The sequence below is a fragment of the Chroicocephalus ridibundus genome, chromosome 1 (genome assembly GCF_963924245.1).
Source record: "Chroicocephalus ridibundus chromosome 1, bChrRid1.1, whole genome shotgun sequence".
NCBI lineage: Eukaryota > Metazoa > Chordata > Aves > Charadriiformes > Laridae > Chroicocephalus > Chroicocephalus ridibundus.
The window spans coordinates 163,223,468-163,237,150 of NC_086284.1; the positions used below are offsets into that span (position 1 = coordinate 163,223,468).

The 13,683-nt window shown below is 53.3% G+C and overlaps 1 protein-coding gene across 2 annotated transcripts; it reads right to left on the reverse strand.

The window, feature by feature from the left end:
• Positions 1-3,480: 3,480 nt before the first annotated feature.
• TXN2 (thioredoxin 2) lies at positions 3,481-12,071 on the reverse strand. Of its 2 annotated transcripts, none has more exons than XM_063321802.1 (4): positions 12,023-12,071; positions 11,045-11,280; positions 9,295-9,418; positions 3,481-4,167 (listed from the first exon to the last, which is right to left on the reverse strand). In XM_063321802.1, exons 2-4 carry the CDS (start codon positions 11,278-11,280, stop codon positions 4,051-4,053), a joined length of 477 nt encoding a protein of 158 aa, XP_063177872.1. In that variant the 5' UTR covers positions 12,023-12,071; the 3' UTR covers positions 3,481-4,050. The 2 variants fall into 2 exon arrangements, with proteins under 2 accessions (XP_063177872.1, XP_063177865.1); XM_063321795.1 differs by having other exon boundaries at positions 11,994-12,063.
• Between the last annotated feature and the right edge of the window lie 1,612 nt (positions 12,072-13,683).

Sequence of the window (13,683 nt, forward strand, 5' to 3'; positions counted from 1 at the left end):
CCATCCTTCCCCGGATGGTAGAATGCACATTGAGGATAAAAAGCAACCAGGCACGGCTCAGCGCAGCAGCCCAGCCTGCGGCTACCACTCTCGCTGGGAACTGCAGCCTCTGTTTTTTGCCTGGGAAAGTTTTTAAGAGGGAAAGAACTGCTGAAGTGACAAGTGGAGAGGCAGAGAAACCATGCAGCTGCACCCCGTGTCCTTGAGAAGAGCTGCAGGAAGGCACCCGTGTGTGGCGATGGACTTGAGCCTGGGTGGGTTGCAGGGGCAGGTATCGAGGACAGGACGGTATAACAGGTGACCTAGTTTTGTTTTGCTCTGGAAGTCAAGCCTACAATAATTTAATCTTTTTATTGCTTAGGTATTGCAGTCGTACAAGCTGTTCTTTTAACTTCTGCAGGAAGCAGAAACTCACAGCGAGCACTTAACGCAATTCAGCAAAGCTTTTGAATGACGCTGAGCTTAACATTGCTGCTAAGAGCCTTGCCGGGTTGGAGAATTAAATTGCCGATTCTGTCTGAATCCTGTAATTAGTTGAAAAAAACTGTGGGGGGAAAAAAAAAAGCTTAAAGTGATGCATAAACTGTTAGGGCAGCAGGCCCTGCCTAGGGCAGCATTAGTGGCGTCCGTTTCCCTGTTGACATGGAACTAGTCTTTGTTTTGTTCTTTGGACAAGAGGAATCATATAATATGTTGATAAAACAAAGGATTTACTGTCAATGCTGGGTGGCCGAGCTGCTGAGGCCAGACCCGATTGGAGCCAAAACGTGGCTAAAACTGTCCCCTTCAGAGCCACAGGGGACCACATATACACAACCCCCTGTGCGCTGCAAACCAGGCAGCCTGAATTTTCCATCCTCTACCAGCGCTTGAAGCTGCTCTGGGCATAGCACCCCGAGCAGAGACGGCAGCGCAGCTCTCCCTCCTCGCAGGCATTCGCCATGGCACAGAATCACAGAATGGCCGGGGCTGGAAGGGACCTCTGGAGATCACCTAGTCCAACCCCCTGCCAGAGCAGGGTCACCTAGAGCAGGTTGCACAGGAACGCGTCCAGGCGGGTTTTGAATATCTCCAGAGACAGAGACTCCACCACCTCTCTGGGCAGCCTGTTCCGGTGCTCTGGCACCCTCTGCACGGAGCAGGTGGAGGTTAAGACGGAGTTTAGTGGGCAGGCACAAACACCTTGGGGAAAGGAGCAGCTGCGTTAGGGCTTGATGCAAGCGTAAAGCCAACAAAAACGAATGGAAAACCTCCACTTGCCTGGGACTGGGTGGCCTTGGACAATATGGTGAGGATGGAGCACCGCGCCTGACTTTTTAAGGGGGATCTTGTCATTGAGTTCAGAATGTACCTGGGGAGGGAGAAGTGGGTTTAGCTCAGCTTTGCTTCCCTTGGGAAGGCACCGAGTGCTGTGTCCTCTTAAAATAGCAACCAGGAGCATTAGAAGCTGAGAAAATTGCTGTAACGCGGGCAGGCTTGGGTGGGAGAGAGCAAATCCTTAACAGATCAGAGGAGCATTCGGTGTGTTTAACTCCAAAAGGGAAGGCCACCTGCATCCTTGCTGGAGTGAACAGAAACGTTTTCCCAGCTGACACAGAAAAAGCAGCTACTGCTGAAGAATTACCTATTTCTTCAGCTGTGTTCTTTCGGGAAAGACCAACATCACATTCAGGTGGCGTGAAAATCGCTGCGCAACCCCTCTTTTAACTGCTACATAAAGACACTGCTGGTAGTGCTTCTCACTTGCAGCTCCTCTGTTATTAACAGCAGCTGCGGGAATCCCTGAAGCCTCTCCTGGCAGTCGGCAAACAGGGAGCTGAATTCAAATCCTGCCACAGAAAACATCCTTGAGCTTTGAGTCCTGTCACTGTGCAAAGTGCTTGGGGAATCTCAAGGTGCCCCCAAGCCCCTTCTTCTCTCCACCCATTATGCTGTTTCTGAAGGATTTCCACAGGGCACCATGTAATGTGGGTCTTCACCATTTGTCTCATAGAAACAGCTGTGGCTTCATATAATGCACCCTAAAGCGTGCGGGCGCTTTAATAGCTGAATGGCACCTTAGCTCCACTTTTCCTTAGAAGGAAGTGATAAAATAGCTAATTTATACTGTCCCTTAATTACACAATGCAAAGTCACTGTGTTTTTTCCTGTTCTGTAGGATGGTGAAGCATGAAAGTTGACTATTGTCGGGTACGTGACGCTGTTCCCCTACTTTTCCTGCGCCTGCAGGAAAATGGACACAGTCTTTACTAGAAGTGTTTACAGAGCAGGAACACCAGAACTGCAGGGCAAATTGCCCAGCCTGAAACATGAGCAGGACACGAGCAGCATAGCTTCTGCGGTCTCCCAAATAAAATAAAATGCTATTTTTTTTACCAATTGTAACTGACCAACGGTTCTTTACCAAATTACATCCAAGTGACATCACCTCTAGCAGCCTGGCGGTGCTGAGATCAGCCCAGCCTGGCCGGGGAGGTACCCATCTCAGGGGACCAGCACCACCTTATGCTGTTGCCCAGGCCCTGGGGTGATGGAAGCTGGTGGGAGGAGCAATGCCTACAGCACTTGCAGTTGCAGCGGGACATGCAGGACTCGCACCACCACTCCCCTGCTCCTTCAAAGCTCATAAATCGTTATTGCAAAGGTGCAGAAAAAAAAAATAAATTGCCTTGCCGCTCGTAACAACCTATGCCAGGGAGGTGAAATGGAGCAAATCCAAAGCAGAGTTAAGAGTGATTGAAGGACGCAGAAGCTGAGAAGGAAAAGAAAAAAAAAAAGGCAGCTTGTACATGGTTATTAAGCACTTACAATGTTCTCATGCAGCTTAGATAAGGAAACTGGAATTAAGCATTACAGTAGGCATCAGCCCTGTGCTGTGCTCTGCCTACAAGCGCACGGGGAAGCTGGGAGCACTTAGAAGCCAGGTTGACTGGAAACAGGTGTATATAGGGAGGAGGAGGAAGAGAGGGGAAGGGCTGAAGGCTGCTTGTGATAGGAGCAGGCAACTGCCTCCCTTAGTCTAAAGGTCAGGGCAATTAAAGTCAAAAGACTGCCTTTTGGCAGGGCTCACCTGTGTGAGCAGATTTAATCATTCACGCGAGGGAGAGGGAGGCTCTCAGGCTCCTCAGGCAGCAAAGGAGTGAGAAAAGCACGGTGCGGGGGGAGCGAGCACAGCTCACGTTCCTTATGTGCAACACGCTGCTGTTCCTCTGTGCACAAGTCCTTCTTCCAGTGTCCCGGATCCAGCAGCACCCAAAGCAGGTCTTAGAAGCAGCACTGAAGGCCCCGTGAAAGTAATCCACTTGTTTCTTTTTCGGCACGTTACCTTTCAGTAGGGATCACGTTGTAAGCTGCGCTCTCCCAGCCCATCCGTAGAAACCAGCCGCTGTGCTGCTGATACTCCCCCTCACCTCTCTGCACAGACAAGGGACTTCCCTGTGATTTCTGAGAATCAAGTTTTATTCTCCAGCTAGACAGCAGTGACCGATAAAGTTCTCTTTATTACAGACCTACAAAGGGAGACCCATAAAATACTTCTATTTTTCTCTTATAAAATTATGATGGGAGCTGTACCTGTCTCAGCCGCACAAGGACAGAGGGACAGGTTTCATTGACAAGGCAGAGACATTCTCAGCTTTAAACAAACCCACCCAGGGCAGGTATGTACCCACGTCTTGCAGGGAGCAGCTGCCCTCTGCTCTGTGCTATCAGATGCTAGGCAAAGAGAAAAACATTCCTCCTCTTAACTCAGCAGCAGCTCCGCACGTCAGCTCTTTGCTGATAAACACAGGCTCCTAATTCCAGCCGCATTCCCCATTTTGAGAATAAGCAGCCCCATTCCTCAGCACGCTTTACAACTACTGCTGCTCAAGAGAAGGGGGAGTGGAGGGAAGGGTTACAACACTGTCCGTTTCAAAAAAACCCCAAACCAGAAAAAAAAAAAAACCCAGGTCACACAAGGCAGGCAGTTCACGTGCCCCTCAGCTCTCCCAGGCAAGGAATGCGCAACGTGGACGTGTCCAGAGGCAGAGGTACAGCCACCCTTTTACTTCAGGCGCCGATGAGTTTCTTCAGGAATGCCTCCAGCTGATCCTCGTCCTTTATCCCCACAAACTTATCCACGACATCTCCATTCTTCATAGCCAGCACGGTTGGCACTGCTGACACCTGGGGGCAAGAGAAACAGGGAGACAGAGGTGAGCGGAGGCTGTGGGGAGCCCAGCTGCACCCAGGCCCCAAACGGAGCTCTAGAGAAGAAGTGGCTACAGGGGAGTTGAGCATACACTGCTCAAGGGTAGCACGTCCGCTCGCAAAACACAAGCCAGTCAACCTCCATGTTCCTCCTTTCCCTGGGGCCTCATCTCTGCGCTGACTTACATTGCCCTGCTTAAGTCAAGGCTGAGCAGCTTTTCTGGTTTAAGACAGACCCAAAATTTTAAAGACAAACCCAAAGCTAATATAAAAAAAAAAAAAAAAAAAAAAAGGTAAAGCATTTTCCCCCTCTCCAGTACAAATTCCTCTTCTCCTTCCCTTTTGTCCTACGATAAGCAAACAAACACAGTCTTGTATCAGGAGACCTCTCACACATGACGACCTTTGGACATTTTATGGCCAGGGTGGTATGAGACTGGACCCGTGTTCTTCTCCAGACAGGACTGGAGCTGGAGGAGGGTCCCCCCCATCACTGCAAAGGCAGATTTCCTGCTCCATCCTATCCTACCACGGTAATGACAACCCCCTCCAACACATCTTTCCTTTTCTGCTCTTGTTTTCAGTGGTTTTGCTGTCTGTCCACTGCAGATCCCTGACGATTAAGCAAGGAGCGAAAGAGTCCCTCTGACCAGAGCCAGCAGGCAGCTGTGCTGCCCTGGGCGCTGTTTTTTTTTAGCTCAGAACAAAGTTTTCTGGGAATTATCCAAGAAAACAGCAGTGGAACTGACAATGCTCCCCAGGGACTTGCCGGCTGACCGTTGACAGAAGAGACCCTGGGGACATGATGGAGAGAAGGAACAATCAGAGCTTGGAGAGCTGCAGCAGGGGAGAGATCTGGTCGTGCTTCTGACCCCACAGCTTCAGCGTCCTTATCTCTGCAAAGCCTCCCCCTACTGAAACACGTCCTGTCCTCGCCTGCTGCCTCCCCGCCAGCCTATGGGGCCTTCCCGCGTGCGTTGCCAGCGAGGATTTGCAAACCCTTTCCTGGGAAACCCGCCAGAAGGCTGGCTTTTCTCCCATCGGGAGCCTGAGATGAAAGGGACAGACTGTGCTTCCCTTCCCACCCGGTCCCGGCCGGCCAGTCCGACACGGCTCCCCGCAGTCTGTCTGTCCTCCAAGGCTTGTGCAGTCTCATCTGAAGGGATGGGAGCGCCGGGGCTGCTGCAACGCACGATCTTCAGCTCCTCCTAGTGACTGGCAGGAGCAGATCCGGAGGGCTTGGGCCCCAGTGCTGGCAATGGTGCCACCAACATGCTCTCTTGTGATTTTAGGGATGAGAAAGGATGGTATCAGCATGGCACTCAACTCATCTCTCCCTCCTTGAGAAGGGCAAAGCTCTGCTGAACCTCCCTCTGGTTAGCAGAGTGGGTTAATAACAAGCAGAGTTACTCCATCTCCATCCAAAAAAACCAGTGTGCCCAACCAGCAACAGCAAGCGCCAGGCCATTATGGGCCACGTGAGGAAAGGGCAACTCTTCAAAGCACTGCAGAGGAGCAGATAAAACCAAGTTACAGGGCACTACATGCTGACCCGCGCACCCGCGAGCTTCATGCAGCCCCAATCCCTCCATCTCCTCCCCTTTTCACGGTGGTGAGCAAACCCCAAGAATGGGTGGCAGGTCCAGGGCTGGCGCTGAAGAGCTGGGTGAGAACCAGGGGCACTGAGCAACTTGCCTCTGCCCAGAAAACACCATGCTTTTGACAGCTTCCTTCCTGCTAGCTGCAGCAAGGGCGGCCCATTAACGGAGCACGTACTTTGTTTTGCTGCTGGAGAAGCCATGGGAATTTCTAGAAGGCAAAGTTAGAGGGTCTTTTTCCCCGCCCCCCCCACTCTTTATTTTGGGTCCCATCTGCACTGAACCTAAACAAACCCTCCTCCTCCCTCAAAAGCATTTCTACAGAAAAAGGCAGGCTGCTTTTGATCAGCGCTGACCACACAGATAAATAAATAAACAAATGTGTCCATCCAGGCTATTCCTGGCAGCACCCATACCGAGGAAAATCTCTCCCATCTGAAACTGGGGCTTTTATACAAGGTTGGCTGACACAGAACGGAGCAGGGGGAAGGACTTCATGCAGGCATCGGAATGAGGCGTAACACAGGACTGAGCTCCGCTGTTGAACGACCATCCCTGTATCCAGCAGCTCTCCAGGGCTGCCCACCCGCAGCAGCTGGAGAAGGAGCTGCCCTTTCCCAGTGGCCATACACGTGGGCAATGGGACAAGGCAAGAGATGAATCTAAAGAATTTTAGAAGACGGCAGATTAAACAAAAGTATTCCTTCTCCCTTTCCGCTCTCAGGGCGAAAGGTCAGGAGCGGGCTGGAGCAGTGGCGAAAGGCCACAACCAGAGATGAAAGGTGTTAGATAAAAGGCAGAATCTCCAGAGAAAGAACTTTTGTGTTGGGCATAACCGGATGGGGAAAGGGCGCTGGGGACATTTCCAGTTGAAGGAAACACATCCCCACTTCGTGCTAAGCTGGGCAGGCCGGGAGCCAAGGGCAGACGGCAGCGGTGTGAAGGAATGCGCCGGCATTCCTCAGCTCTTCCAGGGGGGTCTCTCTCCCCCTTGCCCTGCCTCCCCCCACACCAAGGAGGCTGCTGAAGAGGATGTTGTGCAATCCAGCGGCAAGCATGCGTGGGCAGGGGAATAAACATGGGTGGAAGGAGACTTCCTGGCATCTAGTGGAAGAATTGTGGAGGGGGTGGCACGGACGCCAAAAACCCCTGAAACAAAAACTTCCTCAGCCTGCAGCCATCTGATCCCCGGTGGAATGGCTTTAAAAAAACCAAACTCTCCTGATCCCTCCCAAATATCACCTTTGGTTTTCCTGGTCTCTCCCAAAAACTGCCTTTGGTCCCTCTTTGATCTTGACTTGGTGTCTTCCCATCAACCCTTATGCTCACATCTCCTTAAGGGGCAACTTCCCAGAAGACTAAGCAAAACCAAACGCATGCTCAGCACAGGAACCAAACTTCTGCCTTGAAAAGGATGCCCCAAACTATGTAGATCAAAGCAAAATTTCCTCCTTTATCCCTACTCATTTGCAGCTATCCTACTCACAGACACTGCCTAGGGATGGAGTTTTAGCCACGGGGATAAAGGTCAAGAGCAGACAGACACATCACCCCCAAAGCACAGGATGCAGCAATGATTCCCCAGGCTCTCCTGCAAAACAAAAACTTCATCATGTTTATAGATAAGGCTCCAGAATTAATTGCTAGAAGCCGGCCCTTGCCTGCATCCTCAGTCTTGCCTGCAACCATGCCACAAGAGCTGCAAGACAGGCAGACCCTGTAGACAAATGCGTGTACGCAGCAGGCCGTGCAGCTGCTCGCTCACCATCCGGTGGAAAAGCACATGCAGCGTGTCATCGAACCTGCACAACTCGGGAACTTTCAGCCTCTTTTTAAAGACCTTTCTTCACATGCACACACTGTTTGCCATTTTCCAGTCATCTGAGATTATCCTCTTGTAATCCCTGCTAATTCGATCTACTGAAAGGCTTGGAACAATACAAGAGTTAAGCTAATAATCATAGAATCAAAGAATCATAGAATGGGTTGGGTTGGGAGGGACTTTAAAGATCCTCAGGTTCCAATGCCCCCGCCACGGGCAGGGACATCTTCCACTAGACCAGGTTACTCAAAAATAATAATCTCTATTTTCTTCTCCTTAGTGTGGGTGCTACCAGCACCTTACCTGCATCTATTAGGATTTATGCACTTTCTGATTGCCACAGAAACAACCTCACCCTCTTCAACTTCTTCTCACCAGCACCCTCAAGCTATGTAGCCTTTGGGCTTGCAACACACAGCCCTGCTCATGAGCCAGCAGCCACCCTCCTTGGCCCAGGGCGTGCCTGCCACCACGCCACCAGCAAGGAGAGCACCGGAGGCCCTCATGCTCAGCTTGTGGAAGCTGCAAGTCATGTTTGTGGGCACCAGCTGGGTGGACACGCCACCACAGCACAGGCAGAAAGGTCTCCTTGGGAAAGAGTGGGAGGGAACAAGCTGTTTCCACTTCCTTCTCCTTCCGGCTCGGCAGGGTGTGGGAACAGCATAGAGTGTCTCCTCCAGGCTCAACAAAATGACAGCTTGCTCAGGAGATGGTTCACAGGAGTTTGCTGGGCAACTTAAGGAGCTTCCTGTGCTAGCCTCCGCCCTGGGAGCAGGACTTCATCTGTGGGGGGGGAGCAGCTCCATCTGCGACGACACACAAGTGAAAATTAAGCACTTTCTTCCCTGTAAAACGCAGCAGCAGGATGCCCTGACTCTGTAGACCATGGTGGTGTTTACAAGGAGAGACAGCAAGGGTGGGCGCAGTTGTCAGAGAAATATTTGCGTTTCTTAAACTACCTAATCACTGACACAGGGAAAAGATAAATAAATCACATAAACCAAGGCCGTGGCCTTCTCCAGTCACTCTGCTTCTTCCTGGGAGCAAGGCAGCACAGGGAACACACACAACGGGTGTGTAAAACACTAGCACAGGCACCAAGGTCCGTGCTGGCCAGCAGGAGGACGCACGCTCCTATGTGTGTTCTCCGACCTGGCTTCTACCTGTCCAGACAAAGCCCACAGTGTCTCCCTGTGCTCTGGCTTAAGAACCAGACATTATCACCCACAAAGAAATTCTGAATGAGGAAGGGAAAGAGGACAGGCTGGCTGCATGAAGAACCACGTTCAAGAGCAGAACAGACTGGGGCTTGTTACTTCACGTTCCTGCCCTGCACCTGAGCAGCCCATGCATGCAGTAAAACGCCACGCACGCAGTAAAACGCCACGTATGCTGCAGGCTCCTCAAGGGCAGACAAGCATTTACATTGACAAATGCCTGCAAGGCTTAGATGACACGTTTCTGCAGAATTAGAGGTGGGGATGCTGAACACAATCAGAAGAGTTGGAGGAGAGCCAAGCAGCGAAATCCACCTACTAATGAGTGACCCGAGGGATCAGGAGCCTGTAGGCACGGGGCTTCCCCTCCCCACCAACATTGCTCCCATGCAGGCACACCTCTCCCCAGGGAGGGACCTTCTTTGCACTCACAGTAAAGGAAAGCCCTCGCTTGTCTGGCTCCTACCTCGTATTCAATAGCAAGGTCTGTGTGATCATCAATGTCCACTTTGGCCATCAGAACCTTCCCCTCCTGCTTGGCCACCATCTTCTCTAACCTGGGGCCTAGGATCTTGCAGGGGCCACACCACCTGTTGGAGAAAGAAGAGAGGGGACTTTAGAGGGGGCAAGTGCAGCAGCAGCTGTGGAAGTTCTTGCTGGTACGCCAGTGCCTTTACCACCATCACCATTCCATTTGAGAGACAGCCTGGAAACACCGTTCTTGAACCACAGCTTAGAAAAATGTATCTCTTTCAAAGAAGCTGTGAAGGGTTTTTTTTCTGTGTGTGTGTGTGTGTGTGGTGGGGGATACTGAAAGAGGAGGTCACCATTCAGCATTTGTGGTGCTTTTGATGTCATTTCTATCACACCGCAGTCTGCTCTGCTAGCCTTGGTGGTCCTTCTGCCCGCTCTTCTCAGCCATTCACCCCTACCCTTTGCGCCCTTGCTGGTGGGTACGCACAGAGCTGTGACCTTGCTGACTGCAAAGCTGCCCTAGAACAAGTGCCACTGACGGGTGCAGAGGTCACAGCCCACACTCAAATTGGTTTACGCCAATCATAAGGCTATAGACTCACAGACTTCCCCTCTGCACGCATTGCAGGGTTTACAGATACTCCCCTTTAGCTGCAAAACTCACAGAGGCATCACATCTGTTCAAAGAGAGATGACCAATTCCAAATGCAGGTGCAGCAACAGCAGAGTTTGCGAGACCCTGTACAGAGAAAACACTCCCGGCATCCACTAACCGCACCAGTTAGGATGCCACGAATGTACTCAGTTCAATGAAAACAGGAGTTAAAACTCTATGTGCCCTTTTCTTTTAAAATTGAAGCTCTGCTAAACTTTGATCCCCCTCAGCCTCCCTCTGTATCAGGTTTCAGGCTTTCAATTATTTGTCCTCTCCTCCCTGGATGATCCAAGTTAACATTCATTTGGGTTTGTCAGTTTGGTCTATTTAGAGTAGAAGTTTTCAGGCTGTTCCATACTCTGTTTGCCCAGAATCAGCCACAACAGGCTCACAGGACAGCACTGCGGGACTATGAAAATACTTGAGAAAACAAAGATAATCAGTATCGTTAATCCAGCAGATAACATCTAGGAATATTTTTACTGGCAAGAGGATGACAACATTTTTATTGATGACAAATGTTGCCATTAGTATCACATGGCTGTTATTAATACATAGAGGCATTCACTGTCAAGAGCCCAGCCTCAAGAGCACGCAGCGTAAGAAAACTGGAAAGACACAATGTGACGGTGCAGGGGTATACCAAGTGCAGTGTTCTTCCATGGCTATTAATATAATTTAGTGCTTGTAAGAAGACATTTAATCCATGAAGCTAAAAAAGGGAGATATCAGAGCTTTTTCTTGATGTCTCTTTTGCAGGATGATGCAACGCCGGGACCAGGGCGACACCCAAGTACTTTGGAGGCATAGCTACACCGCCTCCTGGCACTTTTGTTTTTACACTCCTGCAGTGTGTAGCTACACCCACAGCAGTGAAACCTCTATGGATTATGCCTTAGGGGGAGAAGCACTTTTTAACACCACACACTGAGGCAGGGCGGTTGACAACTCTGCAGCTCAGGAAGCCCTTGGGCATACCCATGTCCCCAGTGCGCCTGGAGCGCCACCATGTCAGGAAAGCAGCAGGGAAACACCTGCATGTGTGACAGCAGTGAGGGCACAAGAGCCATTGGTGGGGGGGACTTACTGCGCATGGAAGTCCACCACGACAGGTTTGGGGTTGTTCACTACCCGGTCCTGGAAGTCACTGCCATCCTGCACATTGAAGGTGCTCCTGCAGCTTGCTGAGGTGCCAAAGGCTTTGCCATGAGGTACCAGGGGGGCACGCGGTGCCAGGGGGCCAGAGAGCATCCGCTGCCCCTGCAGGGGCAGTGTCCTGATGGTGAGGGACAGCAGCCGCCGGAGCACCAGCCTTTGGGCCATCTGTGGGGAGAAGAGGAGGTATGCCATGTGGGTGCACCCCACAGCCAATCCCACTGCAGCAGTGCCCCACTCAGAGTCCACTTGGCAGGGCAGCCCCCAAGCCAGGAGGTGCCCTAAGCAGAAAAATATGGGGCACTGCACTGGAGCACTTACTCCCCTTATGCCCAGCCCTTGACACCCCACTACAGCCCCATCCCCACAGCCGTGGGGTCCCACCTGCCATGAGGCCCTGCAGCTACAGACCCCAGCTTCCTCCCCATTTCCATGGGGCAGGGTCCCCCACCCTAAGCAGAGGGTCAACCCGTTTCCCCTTTGCCCAGAGCAAGGCCCTCCCCCCGGCCTATTCCTTCCCACCCCACAGGGCAGGGCCCCCAGCCGCGGGATCCCCGCTCCCCTGGGACCACGGGGCACAGCTCCTTCAGCCACAGGACCCCAGCAGCTCCCACCAGTGGAACGACAGGGGCCCCCGGCCATAGGGTTCCCCCCTCAGCCCCCCAACCCAGTGGGGAACGACACCCCCCTACAAGCCACGGTGGCCCCACTGCCCCTTAGGGCAGGAACGCCCCAGCCACGGGGGCCCGACTCCCCTCCGCAGCCCCACAGGGCAGGACCGCATCTCCAGAGGGTTTCCGCTCCCCCAGGACCGTGGGGAAGGTCCCCCCCAGCCACGGGACACCCCAAGCCCACAGGGATTCGTTTCCCCACACCCGCACCTTCCCGGGCCCGGAGGTGACCCACTCACAACAACACTTCCGCTTAGCGCCCCGCCCACCCGCGCGCTGATTGGCCATCTCCGCAGGAAGGCTGCGAACAACGCACCGGCCACCCTCCCCTTCAGCCGATTGGTCGCCGCCCCTAAGCGCCGATCCCTGACTGGGCGTCTCGGCCGTCCTTCAAGCCGCTACCCACCGGCCTGTAGGGCGCCGGCGTGCTGTGTCACGTGGGGCGAGCCCCGCGCGCTGATTGGCGGCGGCACCCGAGCGCGGCGTGGGCGCCGCTCCGTCCCGCTGGCCCGCGACTGCCGCCGGCGGGTGGGCGCTGGGCCCAGGGCAGTCCCCCCTTTAAGCCCCGCTGGAAGGACGCAGCCCCGCAACCCCTCGGCCGGGGCAGGGCACCAGGCTCAACCCGCACACCCCGCTCCCACGCGTGACTACAAAATGGCGTGGGTTAACCCCTTCCTTTTCCCCCGCGGTGGCTGTCACCGCAACGCCCGGCTGAAAACGGTTCGGAGGGGGCGCTGCCGCCACGTGCCAGTTCCGAGGGGCCCAGCAGGAGTGGGGCTGGAAGGGCGACGCTGGCCCAGCCACACAGGGAGGGACCGGGATCTGATCCACGGGAAGCAAGGCGGCAGGATCTGGGATTAAAGCGGCCAGGTCCCACCCTGGGAGACGCGCAGAGTCAGTGGGCGAGAATCTGGGAGAACCGTACTTTACGGCAGCCTGTGGATCCCGTGTGGGAAGTTGAGGCTGGAAGAGGAAACACCTGGAGAACGTGACCAGGTGACACCTGGAGAACATGTGCGGGTGTAGGTACAACAGGACCACACTCGATGCCAGTGCATACAGGGAACAGTGAAAGGGGCTCTTAGCGATGGCCAGTCAACCCCATTTGCTCACAGGCCCTTCTCCTCCCCTGGACAATCCCCAAATAAAAAGCCCATGGTGGCAAGGACCTAGGGAGTAGCGGCACCAGCCCAACAACTCCAGGCCCCGAGAGCCGTTCCCAGACTGCCTTGGAGCCAGGGCAATGGGATGTAAAGCCCATGGAAGGATGCTGATCGACACCAACTGAGAAGGTGACTGTTTCCCCTTTCCGGCTGCGTGAGAACACTTAAGCTCTTCCAGCAGGAGCAGCAGCATCCCCAGCATCACCCAGTATTCCTGAAGAGGAGGAAGAATTCATTTGTCATCTCCTTCACCTCCTCTGCTCCCCAGCCTCTCCCAGCCTGAAGCAGAGGTGGGGCAGGAACTGCAGCTTTACAGAAAGAGCAGCTGAATGCAGAGGATTGGGAGAGTTTCGGGTACCTGTAGGTACAGCCTCCCCCTGGATCTGGGCTATCGGGAAGCCCAGGTGCAGGGGGGTCTATTCCTCCATGCGTGGAAGTAAAAGCCAGTTCCCCTTCACCCCTCCTCTACTTCCTAGAAATCACAGGGACATGGTAAGGTCGAGCTCAAAAACTGCTCGTGCCTTCCCACTCCAGGGCTGTGGAAGGAGCCCGCCGGGAGGTGACAGACAATGGCAGGCGTCTGTGGGAGGGAACAGGCAAACGCAGGCAGACTCCCAGTCACTGCCGGCAAGATCTCAAGGTGACACGAGGGGAATAAAAGAAAGAGGAGAAAAAGCATTTTAACAACGTCAAAGTCTACCCGAAACTTTCTTGATGGGACATAGTGCAAACAGGAG

Bases quoted from the DNA above. Each gene is read 5' to 3' on its own strand.
- TXN2 (XM_063321802.1), bottom strand. From the start codon at position 11,280: ATGGCCCAAAGGCTGGTGCTCCGGCGGCTGCTGTCCCTCACCATCAGG. The intron at 9,419-11,044 runs GTAAGTCCCCCC...TTTCTCCAACAG, and splicing joins GTGGTGGACTTCCATGCGCA to GTGGTGTGGCCCCTGCAAGA. The intron at 4,168-9,294 runs GTAGGAGCCAGA...TCTTGCCCCCAG, and splicing joins ACCTTGCTATTGAATACGAG to GTGTCAGCAGTGCCAACCGT.